The sequence below is a fragment of the Colletotrichum destructivum genome, chromosome 9 (genome assembly GCF_034447905.1).
Source record: "Colletotrichum destructivum chromosome 9, complete sequence".
Classification (NCBI taxonomy): Eukaryota; Fungi; Ascomycota; class Sordariomycetes; order Glomerellales; family Glomerellaceae; genus Colletotrichum; species Colletotrichum destructivum.
Genome location: NC_085904.1, coordinates 2,430,463 through 2,455,679, shown reverse-complemented (window position 1 = coordinate 2,455,679; position 25,217 = coordinate 2,430,463). Strand labels below are relative to the sequence as shown.

Below are 25,217 nucleotides of genomic sequence, written 5' to 3'. Positions count from 1 at the left end.
AAGAAAGAAGGAGAAGAAAAAGAACGCCACAAGATCCTTCATACCCATCATGCTGATTTAAACCAACCCAGCCCGCAAACAGATTCCTCACTCAAACTTGCCCGCCCCGAAGAGCCCGTTGACAGCCTGGTGCCGCCTCTCGGCGCCCTTCCACTTCCTCGCCTCTCTCCGCTTCTCGTTCTCCTGCACCGCCGCGCGCCGCTCGTTCTCCCTCGCCAGCGCGCTGACGCCGGACCGCTTGCTCGCGTTCTTCTTGATCTTGCCGTCGTCGCCGAACCCGCCGCCGCCGCCGCCCCGCGCAGAGAACGCCGCGGGCGCGGCGCCTGATGCCCCCACACCGATGCCGCCCTGCGAGCTGAGGACAGAAGAATTTGTCGTCGCACGGCGGAGGAGCGTCGGGGTCTTGAAGCTCCCGCCCGAGGAAGCGGACCCGGCGGCGTTGGACACCGCGAAGGCGGGCGTAGTCGAGGTCGCGGACGTGGTGGATGAGCCTTGGCGCTTGAGCGTGAGGCGGTCGACGACTTGGTGGCGCGAGTTCGTACGGCGCGGGTTCCTGCCGGGCGAACAGTTTTCCTTGTTGCTAAGGGACGACGTCGCCGGGGGACGCATCGCCTCCTCGTCGTCCTCGGCCTCGCTATCCGAGTTCGGATCCGTGGCCGGGATGACGTCGTTCATGTCCTCCAGCAAGCTTGACACGGACTCGCGGATCTCGCCGAGGTTGGCGGGTCTTCTCCCATCTTTGGTCCGGCGCATGCTGGCGGGCGGCCTGTTCGTCGCGTTTGCTGCGAGTGGCTGGCTGTCCGGCACCGTCTGCTGTTGCTGTTGCTGTTGCTGTTGCTGCTCCTGGGACTGGGACTGAGAGTCCGTCTCCATCGGCTCGGGCGCGAAGTCGAGGAAGTCCATCTCCTCGTCGCTGCCGCGGTCCTCAATGGTGCGGAGGAAGGCCTGGTTGCCGGGCTTCTCGGCAATTTTCTTGATGCGCTCGTCCGTGAAGAGGGCCTGCTGCATCTTTTGGAACTGCCGGCGCTTCATCCGTCGTCGCGCCTCGCCGCCGTCGTCCGAGTCCGAGAGGTCATAGTCGGCGCCGCGTTTGCGCCGGAGCATGCCCGTCGTGACGTCGTGGAAGAGCTTGTCCACCATCTTCTCGTCGCTTGCGCGCTCACGCTCACTGCGGATCGTTAGCAAGACGAGTTTCGTATCGAACAGGGGAAGACGCCGTTTCACTTACGCGTAAAGAGCAGCCAGCTTGCGTTCGTCGTCTGCAGTCATGCCTCCCTCGTCGTCAATCATCTCCTTGACGGAGGCGGCATCGTCGTCGTCGCTGTCCTCGCCGTCGACACCCCCCAGGCCGGCATATTCGTCCTCGGACTCCTCGGCCTGCTCCACCACCATCTCCTTGGCCTTGCTCTTCTTGCGGTTGTAGTCCTGTGCCTTCTTGAGCGCGTTCTGCTTCTTGACGGCATCTTGCATGACGTTGAAGGCTGTCGTCCTGAATCCGAACTCGTCCATTTCAGGACTAGCCCTGGGATCTTCGTTGTCTTCGTCGTCCATGACCGCCGCAGCGACGTCGATCTTCCGGCGCAGCTTACCCCTGCGAACGAGGGGCGAGTCTTGCACCGAGTCAACTTCCCCGTCCTTGTCAAGAACCATAGTCTCGATGGTCGAAGAAGGCTCGACGAAGCGCTGCTTCAGAGGCGTGTAATCCTGGGGCCCAGCATCCTGCGTGGCGTCGATCGAGACCTGAGTAAGCTCCTCGTCGTGCAGAAGACTGTCGAAGCCGTGTACCTGGGTCTGGGAAAAGTGGAGGTGCACGCCGTCCGCAGATTCCTGCTGCGTCTCGGCTCTCTGCGTGTCGCCGCCCTGGCTATCAAAAACCATGCTGTCGTGCTCTTGGGTGAAACCGATCAGGTTGGAGTCGGGGAGGCTGTCGAAGTCCGGCATAGGCGACTGAGAGGGCATGGTACCGAGAGCTGCTTGGCTGTCGTCCATGGTGCCGGCGAAAATCTGGGTGAGGCCGAGGCCAGCGGCTCCCGTGACGGGAAGTCCAGGGATAAATGTCTTCTTCGCGGAACGCAGGACCGAAGTAGGGACAGCGGGCGACTTAGTGCTGGGTGCAGTGGGAGAGTGCTGGGTCGCAGTCTTCGGTCTGGGCGTCGCCTCAACCCTGTCCTCATCCTCATCCTCGTCGTCAGAAATGACCTGGGTCTTCTTCGAGCGGCGGATGTTCCTTGTGGGGAGGTTCAAGTCGTCTTCAGAGTCGGCAGCAGGATCCTCCAAGGTCTCGTCGTCGGCTTCAGGGTGCTCCGAGCCACTGTCGTCGGCTTCGTTGTCGAACAGGGCGACGCCTTCAACCTCGGCGTCCGAGGCATCTTCGTCATCAGCCTGCTCGTCTTCAGAACCAGAAAGCTCGACCTCAACAGCCGCACCCCCTTCCTCCTCGGCGTCAGAGGCTTCCCACTCCTCGTCATCGCTGTCATCCCAGGCGTCGAGCTCGCCGTTCTTCCTCTTCTCCTTCTTTTCCTTCTTTGCGGCTTCTCGCTCACGCTCCATGATCTCCTCGGCTTCTCTCCTCGCCCTGGTGACAATGTCTTCGACGTCTTGCATCTCGCGCTCACGCTCTTCCGCGGTCTGGACGATGATGCCCTTGGACTTGAGGTACTCAAGACGCTTCTCGCGCTCCATTTTGGCCTGCTGGCGCGCTCGCTGTTGCAGGGTGAGCTGCAGCTGGCCAACCGTGATGGTCGGCTTTTCGTACTTTCGCTTTCTTTCCTTGTTGGGTGAGCCAACCTGGGCGAGTCGACGCAGGGCGTGGAGGGAGTTGGATTCGTTGGCCTTCCTCTCCGGAATTTTACTGAAAACGGCATCGAGCTTGCTTTTCTTTCCGCCAGCAATCTCAAGGTCGTCGTCATCGTCGTCGAGGTCGATCACTACGTGGTTTGCCGAGAGGACGGGTAGCTTGACGCGAACATGGCGTTTTGGCTTCGTCTCCTCAGCAGGGCCCTTTGGGGGAGAGGCAACGGCCTTGCCTTTGCCTTTGTCAAGTCTCCGCGATGCCTCGAATATGTCGTCGAGCGAAGGTATCTCTTCGTTATCATGTTTCTGGGGGAAGGTGGGAGGTTGAATAACTGCCGTTGGTTCCTGAAGCTTAACAGGGGACGCGGTCTTCGCCACAGGAGGAGAACTGGGCGGCGTTTCGGGGTCCTTCATCTCGGCATCAGTCTGGTGAGCCGAAACAGGTGAAGTTGGACGGCTCGAGTTCGAGGCCTGTTGTGTTTGTGTATCGGGCTTTGCCGGCGCTCCATAGTTGAAGCGCTGGAGAAAGTCGGCCTTGGTGAACTTCTTCCTAGTCTTGGCCTCGTGGGCGAGTTGCATGTTACGCGCCATGCGCTGCGTTTCACGCTGCATCTCCTCGACAGCCTTCTTGCCGGCCCTCCTTGCGGGCCTCACGGCCTGGCTGAGCTTTCTGCCGCCCTCGTCGTCGGTGATGTCGGAGACGTTGCCAGCGTCCTCGTCGTCGTCGAAGAGATCGGCATTTGTGGTCTGCTGGCGTTCCATGCGTTCGGCGCGTTTCTTCTCGACCTCCGCCTCGCGGGCCAGTCTCTCTTGTCGCTTGCGCTCGACCAACGCCTGGAACCTGGCGCTCTTGGTCAATGAGGGGAGCGACGCGTCGGAATCTGAGCCATCGTCGGCTAGTGTGGCTTCAGTAGGTTTCATGGGTGATTGGCGGTCCGGAGACACGAAGAGCCCAGGACTCGACTGCACCTCGGGGTTCTGGGTCGGTGTTGGCGTGGTCTCTCTGACTTGCTTCCTTTGCAGCCTTCGCGGCGCTACGGGGATGTCGTCTTCATCTTCCGCGTCTGCGTCTCCCATGGTTGTGTCCTCGGCGTCGTCTCCGTCCTCCTCACCAGCGGATCCCAGCCGTTTCTTGATACGGTCAAGGAATGTCTCGGGTTCGTCGTCCGAGCCTGCTGGCTGGGTGCCGCCTTGTAGCTGGGCAGCGAGCAGGCCTCTGGGGCGGAAAACGACTTCTTCTTCAGAGTCACTATCCTGGGTGCGCACCGGGGGTGTTTTGCTCTTGCGTCCGTTATTTCTGGGTTCGTCGTCGTCAGAACTGGTGTCGGTGGCGGCCAGTCGGGCCTCCATTCGTGATTTCAGCGAGAGCATCATCTCTGGCGCCGGGCTTGCGCTGGGTGGGCGCGACGCGGGCTTCTCTGAAGCCATTGTGGTTTGATACTGGGAGAAAAATGCACGATGATGGGTATCAAAACACGCAAAGATGAGAAAACAAGGTGCCCAAAGGTAGAGGTACCTGGGAGTACCAATATTGGGTGAAAGATGTTGTGGTAGACTGGAGTGGTGAGTATCTGGAGTGGTGTGTGGTGGGCAGTGGAGCGCATGTCAATTAAGAGCTCTTTGACGCGTCCCAGCGACGCGACGTGTTGGTGTCCAGGTGCGGGACGGGGCTTATCGCGCACCGCGGCCACTAAACACGTCGATAAGCAGCACTTAAGCGACGCGGACCGACCCACCAGGAGCTCTTATCGGCACAGCTCCTACAGCTCCTGGACATTCACTGTATCACAGAGGAGCTTCAGCGCACTTACACCGTTTGTGGTGAGCTTCAACATGCACCCCTTGAGATGCCATGATGTCCAATAATGCAGTGTGTATCTCTTTATCTTCGAGTATGATGGTTTTCTAGACTTGTACATCAGGGGTTTCCTTCTAATTTCCTTCGCTCAGACTTTATAAGGAGAACAAGCGCGCAGTCAAGCATCGTGAGCGTCATTTGCCAAGAGTATCAATTGTTTTTTAGTGAAGCGTCTCATCTCATCCTCACTTTTTTCGGTATACTCATCTCACCCAAACAACCTCTTCTCGGTATTGTGACGCTTGAACCAGCCCAGTCTCTCATCCATCGACTTGTTAAACGTCACCACAGACCAAGCCCTGCCGTCGTCGTCGTACCCGAAATCCAGCACATAGTACCCCAACAGCACCACCAGGATCAGCGGCGCCGACGTGACGAAGTAGATCCAGAAGAACTCGCCGCCCGGCCCGTACGGCACCTCCATGCCGAAGAGCGAGCTCGTGTACGCGAGCGGGATGAAGACGAGCCCAAGCAACGTCACCGCCTTGGTGCTCTTGGCCTCGCGGATGCTCCGCTGCTGCTCCTTGTACGCCTGCCTGTTGCCGGTGATGCCCGCGAGCCCCGTCACCGCCGCGTTGAGCGTCTCGGTGCGGTGCCGCAGCTCCCGGAACCGGAGGTGGAGGAACTGGAAATCGGCTGCGCAGTCCCGCCACGCCGCGTTCGCTGCCGCATCTGCCACGTCCGCCACCGGCGCCGGGTTCGAGAGCGGGATGCCGAGCTGGAGCATGATGCCCTCGAGGTCCTCGAGGTACTCCCCCGTCCGCCGCTCCCATCCCTGCATGTCGCTCCAGAGGGCCTCGACCTTGGCCATGGGCATTTTCGCGAGGTCCTGCTTGCGCGTGAGCCCGCGCTGCACCGCCGAGAGCGTCGCGCGCAGGTGCTCTGTCTGCTTGAGGAAGTGCGACGCGACAATCTTCTTGACGAAGACGCCGACAGCCGCATCCGGCTCCGCGGTGTCCACAAGGCCCGAGTGAGTCTCGAGATAGAAGGACAGGTCCTCGAGCATTGAGGCCCGCGGGGGTCCGCGATAGCGGCCCTCTCGGGCGACGCGCATCTGCTCCTCCTCGGGAACGAAGTCGAGATAGCCGCCCTGATAGGCGCGCGTCTTGACGGGATACTCGATCTTGTAATCAACTCCTGTGCGGACGCTCTTGACTGGAGGATCGCAGAGAACGAGGCCTGCGCGAGACTAGTGCATCAGCGAACGGTCAGAGACAAGGAAAAAGATTAAAACGAGAGAGAGAGAAAGATGGGGGGGGGGGCTCACAATCCCAGCCGCCTCCTTCGGTCCTCCTTGACCACACGCCGCACTTCCTCCTGACGACACCGACGTTCAAGTAATTCGCCACCTCGTCGGGCGAGTTATCCCAACGAAAGTCCCGGGACACCCCGATATGCCTACCCGTGGCGGCACACACCCAGCGGAAGCTCGTCGGCTTCCTGTCGAACTCCACGACCTCGTAGTACTTCATCTCGAGGTGGCCCCGGCCCCGCACGACCGACGGAAGCTGCACGCCGTCGCTCTCACCCGCGCCGTTGAGGTTGTGCACGACGACGCGCTCGTGCTCGACGAAAAGGGACGGGTGCAGCCCGAAGCGCGAGCCGAGCACGCCCGCGAACCCCGGGCCGAGGCCCTCGACGACGTAGATGCTCCGCCGGGCGGCGGTGACAGCCGGTGACGCCGCGGCGAGGAGGTGCACATCCAGGGCGGCCGGGTCGTCGAACTCGGCCTCCCTGGCGAAGGCGCCGTTCTTGAGGCCGAGCTTGACGACGCGCACGCCGTCGTCTGCGAAGGGGACGCGCTGGGTCTGCGCCTTCGGGTCTCGCTGCTTTAGTCGGGGGTCTGAGAAGCAGAGGGAGCGGACAGACTGTGCGTAGTCGCCGTTGGCAAGCCAAGCCCCGTCTCTCTCCATGACGGCCGGGTACCGATATGTCTATTCCGGGCGAGGCAGTCGACGTGTTTGGGGTGTGTCCAGTGTCGGGAACGGAATGAAGCTCTCGATCAAGCCGCTGCTATACGTTTCGAGCCATGGCATGATGTGTCCAAAGGACGAAGGATGGGCATGTGACACGACGATTGCGAATGTGCAGCAGGGTGTGATATTGTAAGAGATAGCGGTAGATTTGGCAGAAGCGCAGCAGGCTGCCATGATATCTATTTGAGGATTCGGAGGCGGTGGCTGAAAGTGGACGGGAATTTGCCGGCACTCCCTCATGTTCATCCGTCAGCCAACGCCCGATTGGGACACCGAGCAGTGGCTTCGCTGACACCCCCGGCCTCACGGCCACTCGGATGCCGCCCTCCCCCTGACGCGAACGGCGTGTCCCCCTCGGCCGCCCTGCGGATCGTCGCCAGGATTAATTCGCGAGTCACATGGGCCGCGCGGGCAATGGCTGAAATCGCGAAGATGGCCACTAGCCTCCCCCTTCCTCCTTTTGTCTTGACCGAGCATCCCAACTTTCTATCTTTGACGCTACACGCTGGTCCCTCCCAGCCGCATTTCATTCGTGGAAGACCACCGTCTTCTCAACTGTTGTATTGGTTCTGTGCCTTGATCGCCTCACCGACATTGATCCAGTCGAGCTTTTATTCCCTCGGTCAGTCCCCCCTTCCAAACAACAATGCCAGAGGGAGAACTACTCGAGATAACATCCCGACGTGGATTTCTCAACTTACCAGAATGACACTCGGCGTTCGTCCCCACATCCCCCTGCACAGGTTGACCTGCTTATCGATGGACTGCAGCGAGTTCGTCCTCGGCGCGTTGAGCTGGTCCGGGATCTTGATGCCGGCGAACAGCTCGACGTTGAGGAAGTGGTTGACGAGGTACATGCGGCCGCCAGGGTCAACGCCTTGCGGCCGGTCGATGTTGCACCTGGGAAAGCCTGCGTTTGTCTCGCCGAATGGCGTCTCCCAGTAGTACTGGAACTCATCGAGGATGTAGTCCACCTTGCTCGTGTCCGAGTGATAGTCTGGTCGCCGTCAGCGCGCCTCCTGTCAATGTATCTCGAGACCCAAGAAAAAGAAGAAGAAGAAAAAAAAAATTTGTTTGAAGATTCGTCACCCATGAAGACGACCAGTCTTGTGCCCTCATCGATGAGCTTCTGAAGCGTCGGCCACTGGTCGATGGCCACCTTCTCTTTCGGTCTAAAGGCGTACTTCTCCAGACCCGTGTTCTTGAAGGTGTCGCCGAATTGCGTGACGGGCATCGCATCGATGTTGGTGAGAAGGAGCGTGACCACATCCCGCGGGTGAGCTTCCATCCACTTCCGTATCTCCTCGAGGTACCTCGAAAGCGATCCTGAATCCAGCAGGGCGCAGGTGGTGTGGCACATCTGGATCTGGCCGTTCTTGTTCTGTGTCTGGGCCTGGAGGAAGCGCACGCCTAGGTCGAGCTGGGCCGTCACCGACACGTACTGGTTATGGGCGGGCGTGATGCCGACGAAGGCGCTGTTGTGGGATCCAACAAACGTCACGTCCGAGTACTTCTTCCCGCAGAGCGCATTGTTCCCGTTGCAGGCAACGGCGATGCCCGTGAAGACGGACACAAAACGAGCGGCACGCATCGTGGGGGGTTGGCAGTAAGTGGCGACAGAGCGGGAGGCAACGGGATCATCTTGACGCCTATGAAGAAAGGAAAGCAGCTATATAACTCGATACAGACGATATCGCCAAGTTCTCAGCCGCCAGGGACCTGTTGATAGCTTAAAGTGACATCTCGGACGGGCTGGCGAATCAGATGCGCCATCGAGGCACCGAGGAGGATGGCGCCCATATTGGCAATGATCGTTAGTCCGGAGCTGGATGACCTCTCGTAATGGAACCATCCGACATGTGAGCGATGGCAGCCAAGACATGTCTGTGTTTTATTAACATTGAGACGTCATCTCGTGGTTGGACAGCAGGGCTGCGGCGTATTCTGGCCATCTCGGACGAGTGGGATGAAGATGCAGGCATGACACTTGTCCAGACGGGCAACTTTGCCATGTCTGTCTGGTCGTGAGGGCCTTTAACTGGGTGGCGATAGCTGAATTAACTCTTGTTCGTGCATCACTAGACAGCTTGATGGTGACGAGAAAAGGGGGGGGGGGGGGGGGACGCAATATGTGCTATTGATCTCTTTGCGCCGGGGTGTGATATCGCCTGGGATGCTGAATTTCGTTGGCGTTCTTGAGCACCATCGATAGGTTCGTCAGGCAATATTCGCCGCGCAAATACCGTACGCCTGCCACACTTGATGTTGTCAGGGAAGAGTGATATGAGAGGTTTCGGTTGGGTATGAGTGAAGAAGCGAGAGGAAATGGTCGCGGCATGGGTTGTGTAGTGAAACATGGACGCTGACGAATGACACTCGCGGAAGACATCAGCGGTTTGGTGGCGGTCATCGGGGGGGCCGTATGATCGTCGCTCAGGGGCCTGGCGGATGAGATTCTGCCGAGCAGCTGTCTTGGGCCGCCAGCCGGTCTCGTTGGTCACCCGCCACCTGGCATCTGTCGTGTGCAGCTGGTCAACATTCTCGGCCATGGACTTAGAACCAGGCGGCGTCTTCCTCTCGGAGACACAGCGTCACGAGCATTGGACGACGTACTGCACTACAACGACACCTCGGTCACCAAATCCTCGAACATTATAACGTTCTCTTTGCTTAGAAACGCATCGGATGCTCTTATGCTGCCTATCCCGTTGCACTCCCACTTTCATCTCGTAAACACGGGAACCAGCTCTTCAGCACTTCACCTGGCCTACCACCTCCGAGCCGCGTCTAACTAAACCCGACCGTCTCGACACCGCGACTCTGCCCCCGGCAAACACGACTCATCCACTTGAGAATGGCAACTGTATGCCTGAGACCAATACCGAAGCAATGTTGGTTTGACAAGAACGCCACCCTTAGCAGAAAAGCCATGAGTCTATGCCACCTCGACAAATCATCCCCTGGGGATGATTTGTCAAACATGGAATCGGGACCGTGGTCTCGTACCATACCACATGCGTCTCTGGAGACTTTCGATGTTTTTTAGACACTCAATTACGCCAGATACCCAGCGATTCTCCCCCAGTCGACAGGGAAAATACCGGAACTGCATCAAAATTGGTGCTTTCCATGGTCCTTTCATCGTCCAAAGTCTGGGGGCGCAGCAACTCGTATGTCTTCGGACGAAGCCATGAGAGACAGACAACGTTACGAGCTGGTCTTCGACCCCTCCGTCATATGTCAGTATCAAAGCTGGTCGTGTCACATAACCGGGAGAACGGCGCTGACTCTATGGTGGAATCAGACGGATGCCGAGATTCTTGCGGTCGGTCTTTGTTCTTCGCATCACCGCGGAAGAGCCGTCTCTCCGACACACAGCGAGAGTAGAGGATTTCGCGAGAAACCTGGCAATGCAGCATACAGGTATGCTCGGATCCCAACGAACATGCAACCATGACAAATTCATGATACAGCGAAATCCAACACCCCATCCATCACCAAGTCAAGGGCTAGGCATCACTCAAACAAACAAGCGCGGATTGCGACCCATTGACGCCGCAAGATCCTCACCTGTGTCTCCAAGGCGGAGCCAAGTGGCCTGCACAGCCCTCAGAACAAGCATATCCGACGATCGGCGCCGTCCTGATTTGGTTATTCTTGCTTTCTCATGCGGATTTGCCGGCAGATCCCCCTCAGTTCTTACCCACATTACTGGGGGACTTCCTTTACGAATAGAGCTACAAGGGGAAACGGCCGTGCGTGTGTTGACGAAACATGGGAATTCCTCCAACCTTCCGAATTCGTGCTTCTCTGCCCAGACTTTCGCCAAGGACTGTCAGTCGCCCTGTCGAAGGCTTGTTACAACTTGACTCTAGACGACATGCTGTCGCCGAGCTTTCATCCCGCCTACTGCTCCTGCCAAGCCATGTCAGTCACGGCTGGTAATGTCATTAACGTCGCTCGAATGACGGATCGAAGATGGTTCTGAATTTCTTGCCATGCCAATCCATGGTCGCAATGACACATCGCAGAGAGCCGCTCCAGCTTCGCCATTGAGAAAGGCGCCACCATCTAAGCATATCCGGTTTCTTCCCCAAAACCGAAACAGGGGCAGCGGTTCTCTGAAATCTCTACGTATCCGCAGCACTACCTGATGTGCCTCGGGTTCCAACGAGAACCCGCAGCGAGTCGGTCTGTGTCTACCTGTGTCGAGAGATCCGGGCGGGGACCTTTCCCCAAGAGGGCATAGGCTTGCCGCTCTTCAGTAGTCGTGGAAATATGAAATGGAGACATTAGCGGCGCCCATTTGCGTCGTTCCGAGGCTTCCTAAACACACGCAGGCACACTTCGTCCGCACATTCGCCGTCTTCTGCCCGTCTCAACCTCTTGTAGAATCAGTCAGCGGTGCATCTGGCCCTTGCTCACTCGCCCCGGCCAACAGCAGCCTCACACGCCTCGCGTTTGAGGATCGACACCATCCTGGCGCCGTTCACAAATCTTTTACGGCATGGCATGGGATGGTCCCTGCTCTTCTCAGGAACGCTCCCGCTGCTAAACCTTGTCCAACGACATCGTCATTCTCGTCGACGCCGAGCCCAAACAACCGTGAAGATCGTTAGACCTTGCCGTACCACCCCTGGGAGAAGATCTCGTTGCTCCCCCACAACCGCGATTTTCAATGATCTACCAATCGGAGCCTAGATCACCATTGGCTTGTTCATGCATGATCCATAGTGGCCGTCTTTGCCGGAGGAACAGCAGGCGAGCTGACTCCCGGCGCGGCGTTTCCCTCCACCAGGGCATCGCTCAAGACCCGCCAGCCCCTTTGAAACGGCTGCAAGCCAATCGCATCTTCGCAAGAGTCGTCCTCGACGATGGCACGCACAGCCTACATCGTCTAGTCGTCAGATAAGTGCTTCAACTGATCTTTTGCTAGGAAGTCGGGATTCGGGAACAGGACGCTTCATTCAGGAGCACGCAACGGCCGCGATCCCTGGCGTCGACTCCTAAGAACCGAGCCCGTGGGTTGCCAAGACCCATCAGATGCCTTTCAAGACTGTCCAGAATCTGTCATCCAGAGTATCGACAAACTCGTATAAGAATCACTCGCATGTCCCGTCAAACTTTCGTCTTCTTCTCTTATCAGCATCTCATCTTCTCTTCAGCCTTCCTTCATCTGCCTTTCTTTCCCGACACGAGCCCGGAGCTCATCGACGGCCTTTTACACAATAATAATCACTCAACCTTTTAGTTTAGATTCAAATTTTGACCAGTCTTTCCAACCGCCAAAATGAAGTACGCCTCCTCCGTCCTCCTCGCGGCTTTCGCTGCCACCAATGTCTTCGCCCACGGCGTCATCGACAGTGTTCAGGGTGCCAATGGTGTCACTCTTCCCGGCCTCTCCTGTAAGTCACTCTCTGCCTCACAAGCTATCGGCCCGGACCTTTATTAACACGTCCCAGTGATTGATGGAACACCTCGCGACTGCGCTTCTCCCCGCTGCGGCTCTGAGGCCGACACCTCTATCATCCGTGACCGCGAGCTCGGCACCAACCGCGCCTCTGCCCTCGGCCGCACCCAGGGCGGCGGTCCTGTCGACGCCGCCGCGATGGTCCAGACCTTCATGAACGGCGCTGGCGGCAACACGACCGCGGTCCAGCAGGCTCGCGCAGTCCACGAGGCCAACATGGCTCGTCGCAACGTCAACATCGGCGCCCGCCAGAACGGCAAGGGTAGCAAGACGCCCAAGGGCACCGCCGAGACTGGCGTCAAGGCCGCCACCGGTATGGCTGCCAGCCAGGGCATGCCCACGACCGCCGACGACGGCACCATCAAGATGACCTTCCACCAGGTCAACCAGGACGGCGCCGGCCCCCTCAAGGCCGACGTCGACGGCACCTCCGGCGGTACCGACCCCAGCGCCTTCAAGCCTGCTGAGGTCACCCAGAACGTCCCCGGCATCGGCTTCGGCGGTCTCTCGGGCGCCTCTACCATGGACTTTAACGTTGCCGTCAAGATGCCCGCCGGCATGACATGCGAGGCCAACGTCGGCGGTGCCAGCAACGTCTGCATTGCTCGTCTGCGCAACGCGGCCCTCGCCGGTCCCTTTGGAGGCTCCGTCGCCTTCACACAGTCCGCAACCGCCCGCAAGCGCGCCGTCGAGTTCAAGCTCCGCAAGCGCACCGAGGCTCGCGCTTTCAAGGCCTAGACATAGCTCCGCCAACCGGCGGGGGAGCATTAGGGGAATAGTCGACGAAACTACGACGCGGCAGAGTGATCTCTTGTTTCTTCTTTTTTTATTACTTTTTCCGGCCTCGTTCATCGATGGGCCGCGTGTTCACTCTCATTTATCGTTCTGTTCTTTTGATTTACATGATATCCTGTGGATACGTTTGGGGAGATATCCTTGTGTATAATCCTGCTGTATAGGTAGCGTCTCGATGAAACCACAATGCTTTGTGGCTCTTTAAAAAAACATGTGTCTCGATGCCCTGCCTCTCATGTGAATGTTTCCGATCGCGATTTGCTCGAGGTCGCAAGTTACCTTCACGGACCAGCAGTCTTTCTTCATCCAATTTTCTTTTCAGCCCTCCATCCGAATGATGATTCGGCTTGTATTCATTACAGCTTACAGCGACGGGAACACTCCGGCGTGTTGCTTACACGAGTCAAACCTAGTCGCGCACGCCGGTCTTACGCCCACCCTTCCGTCGTCCGAAGTCTCTAACCAAGCCGGTCTGACAGAAGAGCGCACATCTATCCAACTTCCCCCTCCCCCCCAAAACGGAAAAAAACAAAACCCCTGTCGACTTCTTGTCGCAGGAAAAAATCGACTTTCAGGGCCCTCGGTCAACTGTGTTCTCGTTTCTCGAGACTTTTACGGTTGTACGAGACAACAAATTTTCCAGGAGGCGGCTTGATGAGTTAGAGTTGGAAAGCGCAAAACGTCAGATTTGACGCGACACCCCCTTCGGACCAGCACACCCTCGCTCAAACTGCGATCCTTGCAAGCTTCCGTCGTATGAAACCTTCGCGGCAGCCTCATTCCCTTGAGGGAGTGTGGGAGCAAGAGGGCGAAAGTCAAAAGAAACGAGACGAAGAGAGGTGTGGGGGTTCTGGCTGTTTGTGAGGGCAGAGAGGGAGGGACAAAACGTGGCATATCAGCGGAGATGTGAGTTGATGTTCTTCTAGAACGCCGCGGGTGTTTGCGATTGTGTCAACTGTCCGAAGTCCGGGACTCCTCGGAGGTGAATTTACACCTCCATCGCCCTGAGCTTCGGTCCCTTGGAAGAAGTCGATTACGCGTATGTGTGCAAAGGTCCAAAACAGGATTATCAGGTCAAAGCCTTACAGAAACGCAAGGATATGTCCCTTACATTCACTTCATTTACAACCTTGATTCTTTCGTCATTCACCAGGTCAACATCGAATTTGGCTGAACAATTCTTTGAAGTGCCTTTGTTGTCGCTCATCCATTCGCAATGTTTCTCTAACACTCGTCTGACGTTCGATAACCAAGACCCCTTGATGTCAGACAGCTCCTGGGACCGAACTGCCTCGCAGTTCTGCTGGGATAACCCAAAGCTCATTTAGCCCCCCAGATGTCTTCGCCTCCTTCTGCGCGGCTTCCTCCTCCTCCTCCTCAATAGGCACTCTCTCATAGGTCGCCCGGGGCACTTCGACTTCGACTTCGACTTCTTCTCTACCGCCTTCGCCGTGCATCCTCGCGTTATCCAAGTAATCCGTGCCTACCAGCTTCTTTTTCTTCCTGCCAAACGGGTTCCGCGACGCCGGTACGTACGCGTACCGGCTGACCCGGAACCCCACCACGACGTCGTCCGCTTCGAACTCCACCGAGTGCTCGTCGGCGGCAGCCCCACCCGCGCCGGCCCCCACCGCGACACCGGTATTCGGCTGCACAACGGCGGAGGCCTCGGCATCGACGGCGCGCGTCGCCCCCGCCGTCGCACTGTACCGCAGATTTTTGGCTACCTTGAGCCCCGTGACCAAGAACACGTCGTTCTCGAACCCGGACGCGCTGAAGTAGCGGTCGACGTCGCGGGACGCGAGCGTGCGGGCGACGTAGTCGGCGTCCGGGTCGAAGTAGCTCGTGACGAGCGCATCGCACGCCCCCGTGCTCTGCTCTCCTTGCTGCGCCGACGCGTCGGCCGAGACGCCCGCACCCTGGAAAACGAGGGCCTTGGCCCAGATTCCGCCGTGGCCCTCGGCGAAGCCGTTGTGCGTGACGGCGGGGTAGCGGATGCCCGCGCGGATAGGAATGACAGACTCCCGATTCAGGGGGCGGAGGGTCACCAGGTCCTCGACGACGGTGCCGAGCTCGAGGGCACCGCCCTTTGCGGCTATGTCGAAGCGGGGCACGACGTGGTAAGTGGGCGGCGGGTTGCTGTTGGGTGCCATGGCGGGTAGATGTTAGGTAGGTTGGGAACGGCGTGTTAAATGACGGAAATATCAACGACGACCTCTGATATATACGGAAAGGATTCAGGCCAAGTGAGTCCGGCACCACTGAGAAGTGCCAAACTTAAGGGTTTTGGCCCTAGAAGACTGGAAAGGATGAAGTGCTGGCAGTGTGGCCAAGCAGCCAACCGCGAGGAATCGTATAGGAAGGCGGCTGTAGTTGAACAAATGGTCTTGAACCCGAAGCATGAAAGCCCTGAGAGAACCTGCGTCTAGGTCGACGTGACACGATGCGATGTGGAAGAGCTTTCTTACGGTCTGAAGCATATAAGTGGCGAGGTCCGTACCGGTGTCGAACAAGTCCGGTGACTTCTCCAACATGCCATCCACGAAATGTAGATCCTCGAGAATGTTTATGGGGAGGAACCTTCCGTCCGATTTGGTGAACTGCCCCCCCCCCCCCCTAAATGAAGCAGAGATGCGTTCTTTGAGATATTTGGAGCCTTCGACGGACGAGGACTTTTGTCGGACGTAGCCCGACAAGGGTTCCGAGAGCTTATTTGACTTCCTTCCTGGGCTTCAAGAGAGGCTTTGAAATCATCATCCCATCAGCGAAGTGATCATAGAGCTATTTGGTCAAGATGGTTGGCGACTTTCGACATCCGTCTGGAAAAATACCCCATTGCTCTGCAGATTGCGTTGCTATTATACTGCCTGTATCCAGGGCCGTTGGTGCAGCACGACTGGAACACCAGTACTACCATCCAGGTTCTAACTCATCGGCTGAGCGGTATCACGAAAGATTGGAATAACTTTGGTGTTTCGTGCAGACTCTTCCACGACTGACAGGGTAACAATCCGGTCTGGCGCGAGTATAATGGTGCATATGATGGCTTCAAGCGAGATATCCCGGCCTTCTTCCTCCCGAGTTCGTGCGGCGGTTGTCGCTCCCTCGCGCGAACCAGCAGTATTTCTTCGGGTGCAGCGGGTTGCGGCGGCTGTTCCGTCACCTATCAAGCCGGAAGGGTGACTACGACTACGTATGACCGTGGAAGGACGAGATGTTCGATGTGGAGCAGAACAGCCCGGGGGTGACGGAAGACAAGCTGCAGGAGATGGTGACCATAAATGACGATCAAAAGTAAGACCCCCCCTCCCTGCTGGTGTTCAAACTTTTTCCAAGGTTGTGCCTCTAACATTATACAGGTTCATGCAGTATTGGGCAGAGATTTCCCAGGATGAAGCCCGGGATTTGGAGGTAAAGGCTGGAGGAGCGTAGGAAGTTGGGTACATTGATATAAGTCCTCCGGTAGTCATTTGACTATAGACGACTGTCTTGTTTATGCAGAGGTCACATCGGTTATCGCAACACAACTTAGTTACGGTATCGTGGTTGAGATAACAGACCCAATATGTGTTCTAGTGAAAAGCTTACATATCTCTCAAGAAGACAGAAGAAGGGAAATACGTACGGTGAAAACCCTATTAGTTCTTGATCAAGCCTGCATGAACGCGTCCCAACGCGATTCCCTCGATGCACTTCTTCTCCTTACACCTACCATACCTCCGGAACATCGAGGCTGATTCACACCTACTGACCAGAAAACTTCAGGCATTACTCTGACTATGACATTGCCATAGTTGAAAGAAAACTGACAGTTTCTAGCTAAAGGGAGCAAGTGGATGACAGACATACCCTCTATTTTGGGGTGGGGGGTGATCTCTGACACTTGAGTGGGAATTGTAAGCGCTATTGTAGGAATACTATACATGCAACAAGTCCGCCCCGTCAGTAACCGTTCGTATTATGAAGTTTAGAAGTGAGTCCAGTGTTGAGCGTTTTACTTCTTTGCGGAAGGCCGATTTGTGCATTTGATGAACGCTCATGTTGCGGGTGGGGGCGCGCGGAAGTCGTGGCCCCGGCGGTCTCCGCATCTCCGGGTGGGTCTCGGCGAGCAACCGGGGCAATAACATGTCCCAACACTCTGAAACCAGCATAAGAGAGTAGCATCAGCACGGCCGAGATCGGAAAGGACATCGGGAATCGCGGCAACCTTGGAGGTCTCTTTACTTCTTTTTCCGTCCAGGAGGATCGGTCTCCTCGCTTCACATCCCGTCCGGTCCCTGTTTCGCTTCGCCGTTCGACTGCAGGATTCTCCCCCTGAAAGCAGTAGGCCCAATCGCGCGAAAAGCGTCGAACCCCCCCCTTGCTGGTAATGGCGGTCAAGAGCAGCCAAATGGCTCGTCGCTTGACCTTAACAGGCGCGTCCGAGGGTTCTTTTGAGTACTCGGCGATAATCAATCAAGAAATGTCCCGCAGACTTGACGACATTTGACTGCCTGCCGTAGCACCTTCGCAGAGACTCTAAAAGTTGAAGCGTTCAAATTGAGCCATGACTAGAATTAACCTCCATAATCGACGGGAGAGGAATGAAACCGAGGGCGTGAGGCGCTCTTAGGCAACACTAGGGCTTCTCATTCCATAGAAAAACCCAATTCACCATACGAGGCCGCATCAGACCACGACGCAATTCTCACGACAGGGTCCGGATAATCGACTGGCGCAGAGCTTCCGCAGGGCCCTAGAAGGGGGGGCTGTTTCGTCCCGCAGACACGCTCATGCGGGATCCCGGATGGACGCGGCGTCTGTGGAACAGCTCACCAACCGACGAAACTCGAAATGCATAACCGAGTGAAAGTGGCCATCCAGGAGAGTTTAATGATGCCAACCCCGGCGGCGCCCATTAGACCAGGAAACGTGTCAACCGGGCGGGCGACTAAGAGGCACAATGACATTGATGGCACTTGAGCCCCACCTCGAGCCGAGCAACCCGCCCCGACGCCGCCGAGAAGAGGAGCAGCAACAGCAGCAGCAGCAGCAGCAGCAGCAGCAGAAGCAGACGAAGAACAGTGACGAACTGCCAGTGGCCGAAAGTGAGAAAAGCGCTCGGGCACCAGGTCACCGGGGGAGCTCACGGACTCGGGCCCAATCAGACGGCCGTCACGACGACCCCTCCATGCCCCTTTCGGCAGCCGGCTCGACGCCCCCCCTGCTCGTCAGTGACATTGGCGTTTTCCAGAAACATGGGGGGAGGGGAGGGGGGAGAGCTTTCAAGGTGCGGGATCCAGAGTGCCCCGCCATCCCAATCTCGAACAACAACGTCGACAGCTTTCTGAAGCGGAGGACGGGTGAGTACAATGATGAAGGATGGAGATGAAGAGTGATTGACGTCTTCACTCAACACCGCTCGCGTGCCGTCTCCCCACACGGACAGTTCAGACGGTACATCGGAGGAAGCAGAACAGGCCCTGTGCCACAGCCCAAAGGCAACCGAGGACGGGCATGGATGTGTCGTGTGAGGCTTTTCTCATCCGAGAAAGATAGGGTGCCTTGCCCATACCGTCCCCCTTCCCCCTCCCCCCCCCTCTATCTCTCGCGCGACTTGGGCATGTGAAAGGGGAAGAGAGTGCGCCACAGGTTCGTCGGAACGAGAAAGAGACCAGATAATGCATAATCTCGAACCGAGCTTATCTCTTGCGTCTCCGACGTGGCCAGATCTAGAGGGCATGCTCGTTTTTTTCGCTCTCCCGCCATAGTGACCAACTACATCGTAACTCACCCGCCTACATTCTGCATTCTGCATCTCGCCAGACCAGCCGAGTCCAGGTACGCGTGTCCAACGGTTCAACCGGAGGAGATACACACGAAAAGAACCCCCACCACACCACCAAGATACTCACTCACTCTACCCCTCCCTTCCTCCTGCTCCTCGTCCTGTCCTACATGCAATCACACCATCTACGCGCACACGCGGCCAAGACCCTGCCCCCGTTATCTATCGCCGTCGCATCCCGGGGAACCGAAACTGCATAGACTAACAATACAATACGGACCCCCATCCTCACCGCCCCCAAAAAAATAAAACGGACGGCTAGCAGCTCCCGACGTGGCATAGCTCCAGGTTCGCGACTAGCGGACCTGACAAGCGATCCCCCAGCCCCGGCGTCCCGGGCGTGGGCACCCCACCCCCTCCCTCCCCTTTGGACCGACTATTTGAACCACGCTCCCCGTTCTCGCCCGTCCCTCTGACGACTCTCTTCTTCTTCTCTTCACCCGTCGTCATCCTTAAACAAGTCTGTCAAAGGTCAAAATACAATCGAGGATATCCTCTCACTTTACCGGACAAAACAAAAACCACACCTCCAACAAAACCCTCACCCCATTGTCTGATCGCGCTTACGAGTCGCGATCACCCCGTCGTCAAGACGTTTTCCAACCTCCTCAACTCGTAAGTCTCTCTGGACATCCACCACAACACAATATAGGGGGGAAATGGGCAGTACTGACAACAACGCTTCAACAGGGTCCATCACCCGTACGCAGGAGCCCGCTGCTCTGCCTCCCCCGGAGGTTCAGCGGACTCGGTCAAGGATCTCTAAAGACCCTTGCCTCCTACTTTAACGCGCAAAACCAAACACCCACCTGAACCCTGAACAACATCGCCGCTTCCCCAGCGCCCTACCTCTGAACACCTCAAAAAGGCAATCATCATGGCTCCCCATGCAGAGGTCGACTCGGGCTCCGCGCACGGAGATGGACCCTCCCCCCACCCCAACGGCAACGGCGCTGCTGCCACCACCGCCACGACTACTACTAACCAGCAGCACCGCGAGCTCTTCACCGTCAACTCCCCCAACGTCGTCTACACCGACGCCGAGATCCTGTCAAAGTACACCTACCGCACCACAAAGGTTGCCCGCGACGCCGCCGGCAAGTACGTCGCCACCCCGACCGAGACCGTCTACGAGTTCAAGACGGACCGCAACGTGCCCCGTGTCGGCATGATGCTCGTCGGTTGGGGCGGCAACAACGGCACCACCGTCACCGCCGGCATCCTCGCCAACCGCCGCGGCCTCGCCTGGGACACGCGTGAGGGGCCTCGCGCCGCAAACTACTACGGCTCCGTCATCATGGGCTCTACCGTCAAGCTTGGCACCGACGCCGACACGGCGCGCGATGTCAACATCCCCTTCCACGACCTCGTGCCCATGGTCCACCCGGACGACCTCGCCATCGGCGGCTGGGACATCAGCGGCATGAGTCTCGCCGACGCCATGGACCGCGCCCAGGTGCTCGAGCCGACCCTCAAGGCCCAGTTGAGGAAGGAGATGGCCGACATGGTGCCGCTGCCGAGCATTTACTACCCGGACTTCATCGCCGCCAACCAGGAGGACCGGGCCGACAACCTGATCCCCGGCAGCAAGGCCTGCACGGCCCACGTCGAGCAGATCCGCAAGGACATCCGGTAAGTTTGTGGTGGACCAAAGGACTGGTGAACCAAAAGGTGGTGGTGATGGTGCTGACAAAAGGGGGGGGAAACAGCGACTTCAAGGAGGCCAACGGGCTCGACAAGGTCATCGTCCAATGGACCGCCAACACGGAGCGCTACGCCGACATCATCCCAGGCGTCAACGACACTGCCGACAACCTGCTTCGGGCCATTGACGAGGGCCACGAGGAGGTCTCGCCCTCGACTGTCTTCTCCGTCGCTTGCACGCTCGAGGGCGTGCCCTTCATCAACGGGTCGCCACAGAACACCTTCGTGCCCGGTGCGATCGAGCTGGCCGAGCGGCACGGGGCCTTCATTGGCGGCGACGACTTCAAGTCGGGCCAGACCAAGATGAAGTCGGCGCTCGTCGACTTCCTCATCAACGCGGGCATCAAGCTGACGTCCATCGCAAGCTACAACCACTTGGGCAACAACGACGGCAAGAACCTTAGCTCGCACAAGCAGTTCCGATCCAAGGAGATCTCCAAGTCCAACGTCGTCGACGACATGGTCGAAGCCAACTCGGTGCTGTACAAGGAGGGCGAGCACCCGGACCACACCGTCGTCATCAAGTACATGCCGGCCGTGGGCGACAACAAGCGGGCGCTTGACGAGTACTACGCCGAGATCTTCATGGGTGGTCACCAGACCATCTCGCTGTTTAACGTGTGCGAGGACTCACTGCTGGCGTCGCCGCTCATCATCGACCTCGTTCTCGTGGCTGAGATGATGACACGCATCCAGTGGAGGGCGACGTCGGGGTCGGGGTCCGCGTCGACAAACGACTTCAAGGGCTTCCATAGCGTGCTGAGTATCCTGAGCTACATGCTCAAGGCGCCGCTGACACCGCCCGGGACGCCCGTCGTCAACGCGCTGAGCAAGCAGCGCGCCGCGTTGACCAATATCTTCCGCGCGTGCGTTGGCCTCGAGCCCGAGTCGGAGATGACGCTCGAGCATAAGCTCTTCTGATCTTTGGATCCTCCGAGAAGCCAGCCCGCCAGGGGGGACGGGGGATGGGGATGCCTGGCCTCTGAGCTCCGGGGGACGATTGCCTCGGTGAGCTTTTGAGACGGGCCACCCTCCAAGGTCCCTGGCACCCGTGGAGACGGATTGGCGACTCCGAGCTCTGTTTCGTTCTCTTGCCCATGCCAATGGGCTTTTCTTTGGATTTTTGGAATTCGAATTTTGGAGGCGGAACACGCCCCAGCCGATCGCTACAAGGTTTGTCCTATAGTTAGAAAGAGAAAATACAACAACACCGCCCGTCTTTACCGCACCTCCATTGTCCCTCCCACATGTCACAGAGTTTGTGTGTTTTGTTTCTCGTATCATGGATTACTGAGTGCCCCTTCCATCCCCGGCCTCGGACGTGTGTCGATCAAGAGCGAAGGTTTGGCACAAGGCAGGGTTGTTCCCGATGGCCATCTCTCGTCTCCGCGCCATGGGCCTTTTCTTTTACGTGAGAGGGGGTGGCATGGTCTGTGGTACGCTCGGCAGCACAACGATGGGTCATACTAATGTTCGTGAAAGTCATCGCCCAGATACGCCAGTTCGTCGCCATTGGTAATTTCATCCAGACATGTGGCGACATGTTGGCCAACTCTCGATGAGTGTCGAAAACTGCCTAGCATTTCTGTTTCCCTTGGCCAGTGGATTGACGAGGAAAGATGGAGAGGACGCGTAAAGGGTTGCCTGTCGCGGTGTTTCTCTTGGAAGAGAAAATCCGGAGAATGTTTCAAGCCGGGGCAAACTGTCTGGCAATCGCCATGTCGGCTGGCCATAGAGCGTGGAGACTCATTTTCCCCGAAGCAAGAAAAAAAAAAGGGACGATTGACGATTGACGAGGGAAAAGCGGGAATGGCGGCCTGTCAGTGATTTTTTCCCGGTACTCTCTACGAATACAGAGGTACAGAAGCTCAAATCTGCGGGTGCGAGTGGAGACGGTCCAGAAAAGCTAAAATCCCAAGAAGCAACGCAGCAGTGGAGCGAGAGAGACAGACGGGGGAAAGTGGACAAGGGGAGTTAGGGTTCTTGGGGTGTAAAAGACCTCGGATGATTGGCTGGAGAGGCGGGGCATCCTGCTAGCGGCCGCTGGGGATTGGTGTCGACATGCCCCTCGGCGCTGGAGATGTAGCTCCACTGTGCCTGATCTGCCCCCGACCAGTTGCTGGGGTGCTGCTGGTGATGAAATTACCAGATCAATCAAGCATGAAGTATCAATTCGACAGTGGGTAATGGGCGAGACGATCACTCAGGTAGAGGGAAAGAAGAGAGAAAGAAGAGAGAAAGAAGAGGCAACGTATATATGTATTTACTGCATCTAAATTTCTACCTTGGCTGGCTAAAATACCTACCTACTGAGGTGAGAAACTAGGTACTTAGGTACTGGGGTTAATGGGGAGTAAATGGGAAGGAAGGGGGAAGAAGACGGAAAGAGAGAGGAAAGAGTGAAAGAGAGAGGAACCAAAAGGGAAGGAGGCACTGAGACAGAGACAGGTAGGTAGGTACCTTTTGATTGCCAAGAGTTGCCCGTTCGTTGCACGCGTTTGCGCCCTTTGCCAAGTACCCTTTTGCCTCTCAGAAGCCAGCCAGCCAGCCAGACAGACGGAAGGCTAGCTTCGCTCAATCAAGCAGTAATCTACCTCCTCCCTATTTTCCCTCTTTCCCCCCCGCGACGGCTTTCTTCCTCGCCCTTCTCGCCCTCCCTCTCGTTTACAGTCCACATATTGCATCGCCAACACCAAAACGACCAGTGTCAAGCTTGTGATCATCCAGGCGCATCCGCCGCCACGACGACAGATACACACTGCGACGATGCTGTTCTCTCACTTCGGGCGTGCTGCTCTTGCTGCAGGTGAGTGGCCCGGCTGCTTGTTTGCGCGTCGCCTCGTTGGGCCAATGACGACAAGTCGTCGCCGACAACGATAACAAAAGAACGAGGCCCCGCCTTCAACCTCGAACTCGATTGATCTCACATTCACATTTTGGCTGAATAACCCCACTGACAATCATCCTTCTGCCGCAGCCACGTTCGCTACGCCTTCTCTCGCCCAAACCTCCAACCCACCCGATCTGGGCCAGTCAACCTTCGTTGCCCCCGAAAACAATGTCGCCTTCGGCTTCACGGTTCCCGAAAACAGCGGCGAGGATGTCTTTGTCACTATTCGAGCCCCCATCGACCGCACCTGGGCCGCCATTGGCATCGGCCAAGACCGCATGCCCGGCAGCTTGATCTTCATGATCTATCGCGACGAGACGGGCAACGGCGTCACCTTTTCGCCCCGCGTCGCATACGGCAACTACGAACCCACATATTACGACCACATGAAGTGGGAGGTCCTTCCCGGTACTGGCGTCTTCAACGGCTCCATGTTCTTCAGTGCCCGCTGCACCGATCACTGCAGGAGCTGGCCCGGCGGATGGGTTGACGTGTCCAACGAGAACCAGAAGGCCATCTACGCCGTCGGCCCCAAGGGCGGCTTCTTCTCCAACAAGATGGACACGTCTGTCAAGTTCCACGAGGAGTTTGGTCGCTTCACAATCAACATGAAGCGCACCATTGGCCCCGCCGACGCCCCTGTTCTCAAAGCCGACTCTGTCAACGAAGGCACGAACCAGATCTCTGCCAACGACGAACGGAGAGACTATAAGTCCATCTTCCACGCCATCCTGATGGTTGGCTCCTTGGTCTTCCTCATTCCCTTCGGCGCCGTCCTCCTACGCTTCGGCAACATGGTCAGATGGCATGCTCTCAATCAGGGCGTCGCTCTTCTCATCGTTATCGTGGGCTTCGTTCTCGGAGTCCTGTCCAGTTTCTGGTATACTCGTGTAAGTCGCGGTCGTCCATGTTACGACAGCTGGAATGCTAATGTGGTGGTGGGTCAGTCTCGCGGTTTCAAATCTCCTCACCAGATCATCGGCTTCATCGTCGTTGCTTTCCTGCTGGCACAATTCGCCATTGGTTTCTTGCACCACCAGAAGTACAAGAAGACGCATCAGTCGACACCGTACAAGACGGTCCACATCTGGCTTGGTCGCATCGTCATCGCTCTCGGCACTTTCAATGCCTTCCTGTGTGTTCCGTCTCTTTGTCTTGTTCCGACCACGACGCTAACCAGAATAGTGGCTTCTCGTTTGCGCTTAATCGCAAGTATAACTACTTCCTCGCGGCCTTCATCATCCTCATGCTTCTCGTCTCGCTCTTCATCACTTTCGGCGGCAAGTGGGTCCGCGGCCGGATCCCTGCCAAGTTCGGCAGCCAGGCGCAGGGCGGCTACAACCCGGAGCCGTGGCGTCAGGTCCCCACGCAGGGCGGCTTCGCCTACGGCGGCGCTCCGCCGGCCTACCAGCCCCCCTCTCACCAGAGCCAGACGATAGGCCTAACGAGCATGGTGGCAGACCCGGCGCAGCCGACCAAGGAGCGGAGTGGCAGCCGGGACTACCGCAACAACGACCTGGGCTCAACGCAACAGCCGCGGGAAATGGTATGAAGCAAACGGTATCCATATTTCTCTGGCTGGGTACGAATGTGCTCTGCATTCGTGGCGTTTCGAGGGGGAAAGCGGAAAACGAAAGTGAATGACAGAAACGGGCGTCGGTTGGATTGTCTTCTTGTTGCTTCTCGATTTGCGACAGCGAATTATCTGTACGATCAATGTACTTTAAGCTGGCCCAGCGCCAGGGAACGAATACTTGCGATCTGGATGTTTCGCATCTGACAAGTTTGAACCAATGATAAAACCACGACCTCTGACATTAGAAGGTTGGATTTGCTAGTTTTGGAGCGGAGCGTACGATATCGCTGCGATCGGTACCGAATCGGCGGACTTGGAAGAAATGTGG

The 25,217-nt window shown here is 57.4% G+C and overlaps 8 protein-coding genes across 8 annotated transcripts; 3 read left to right on the top strand and 5 right to left on the bottom strand.

The window, feature by feature from the left end:
* On the bottom strand, positions 1-4,344 carry CDEST_13866 (Putative DNA replication checkpoint mediator, MRC1 domain-containing protein). Its single transcript, XM_062930022.1, has 2 exons — positions 1,229-4,344; positions 1-1,168 (listed from the first exon to the last, which is right to left on the bottom strand). The coding sequence occupies exons 1-2, from the start codon at positions 4,219-4,221 to the stop codon at positions 88-90; spliced, it is 4,074 nt and encodes a 1,357-aa protein (XP_062786073.1). The 5' UTR covers positions 4,222-4,344; the 3' UTR covers positions 1-87.
* Positions 4,345-4,730: 386 nt separating this feature from the next.
* Positions 4,731-6,577, bottom strand: CDEST_13865 (Putative corA, transmembrane region). Its single transcript, XM_062930021.1, has 2 exons — positions 5,919-6,577; positions 4,731-5,830 (listed from the first exon to the last, which is right to left on the bottom strand). The coding sequence occupies exons 1-2, from the start codon at positions 6,562-6,564 to the stop codon at positions 4,860-4,862; spliced, it is 1,617 nt and encodes a 538-aa protein (XP_062786072.1). The 5' UTR covers positions 6,565-6,577; the 3' UTR covers positions 4,731-4,859.
* A 382-nt stretch (positions 6,578-6,959) lies between these two features.
* Positions 6,960-8,748, bottom strand: CDEST_13864 (Putative PLC-like phosphodiesterase, TIM beta/alpha-barrel domain superfamily). The gene is made up of 3 exons (XM_062930020.1): positions 7,717-8,748; positions 7,329-7,624; positions 6,960-7,235 (listed from the first exon to the last, which is right to left on the bottom strand). The coding sequence occupies exons 1-3, from the start codon at positions 8,216-8,218 to the stop codon at positions 7,179-7,181; spliced, it is 855 nt and encodes a 284-aa protein (XP_062786071.1). The 5' UTR covers positions 8,219-8,748; the 3' UTR covers positions 6,960-7,178.
* A 471-nt stretch (positions 8,749-9,219) lies between these two features.
* On the top strand, positions 9,220-13,092 carry CDEST_13863 (Putative egh16-like virulence factor). Its single transcript, XM_062930019.1, has 3 exons — positions 9,220-9,866; positions 9,932-12,032; positions 12,090-13,092. Exons 2-3 carry the CDS (start codon positions 11,918-11,920, stop codon positions 12,833-12,835), a joined length of 861 nt encoding a protein of 286 aa, XP_062786070.1. The 5' UTR covers positions 9,220-9,866; positions 9,932-11,917; the 3' UTR covers positions 12,836-13,092.
* A 1,065-nt stretch (positions 13,093-14,157) lies between these two features.
* Positions 14,158-15,045, bottom strand: CDEST_13862 (uncharacterized protein; the record flags this gene model as incomplete). The annotated part of the gene is made up of 1 exon (XM_062930018.1): positions 14,158-15,045. One exon carries the CDS (start codon positions 15,043-15,045, stop codon positions 14,158-14,160), a length of 888 nt encoding a protein of 295 aa, XP_062786069.1.
* A 3,956-nt stretch (positions 15,046-19,001) lies between these two features.
* CDEST_13861 (Putative myo-inositol-1-phosphate synthase, NAD(P)-binding domain superfamily) lies at positions 19,002-21,652 on the top strand. Its single transcript, XM_062930017.1, has 3 exons — positions 19,002-19,334; positions 19,410-20,351; positions 20,429-21,652. The coding sequence occupies exons 2-3, from the start codon at positions 19,597-19,599 to the stop codon at positions 21,342-21,344; spliced, it is 1,671 nt and encodes a 556-aa protein (XP_062786068.1). The 5' UTR covers positions 19,002-19,334; positions 19,410-19,596; the 3' UTR covers positions 21,345-21,652.
* Positions 21,653-21,753: 101 nt separating this feature from the next.
* Positions 21,754-22,176, bottom strand: CDEST_13860 (uncharacterized protein; the record flags this gene model as incomplete). The annotated part of the gene is made up of 1 exon (XM_062930016.1): positions 21,754-22,176. The coding sequence occupies exon 1, from the start codon at positions 21,964-21,966 to the stop codon at positions 21,754-21,756; it is 213 nt and encodes a 70-aa protein (XP_062786067.1). The 5' UTR covers positions 21,967-22,176.
* An 848-nt stretch (positions 22,177-23,024) lies between these two features.
* CDEST_13859 (Putative cytochrome b561/ferric reductase transmembrane, cellobiose dehydrogenase, cytochrome) lies at positions 23,025-25,094 on the top strand. Its single transcript, XM_062930015.1, has 4 exons — positions 23,025-23,229; positions 23,401-24,203; positions 24,261-24,448; positions 24,499-25,094. Exons 1-4 carry the CDS (start codon positions 23,190-23,192, stop codon positions 24,863-24,865), a joined length of 1,398 nt encoding a protein of 465 aa, XP_062786066.1. The 5' UTR covers positions 23,025-23,189; the 3' UTR covers positions 24,866-25,094.
* The last annotated feature ends 123 nt before the right edge of the window (positions 25,095-25,217 follow it).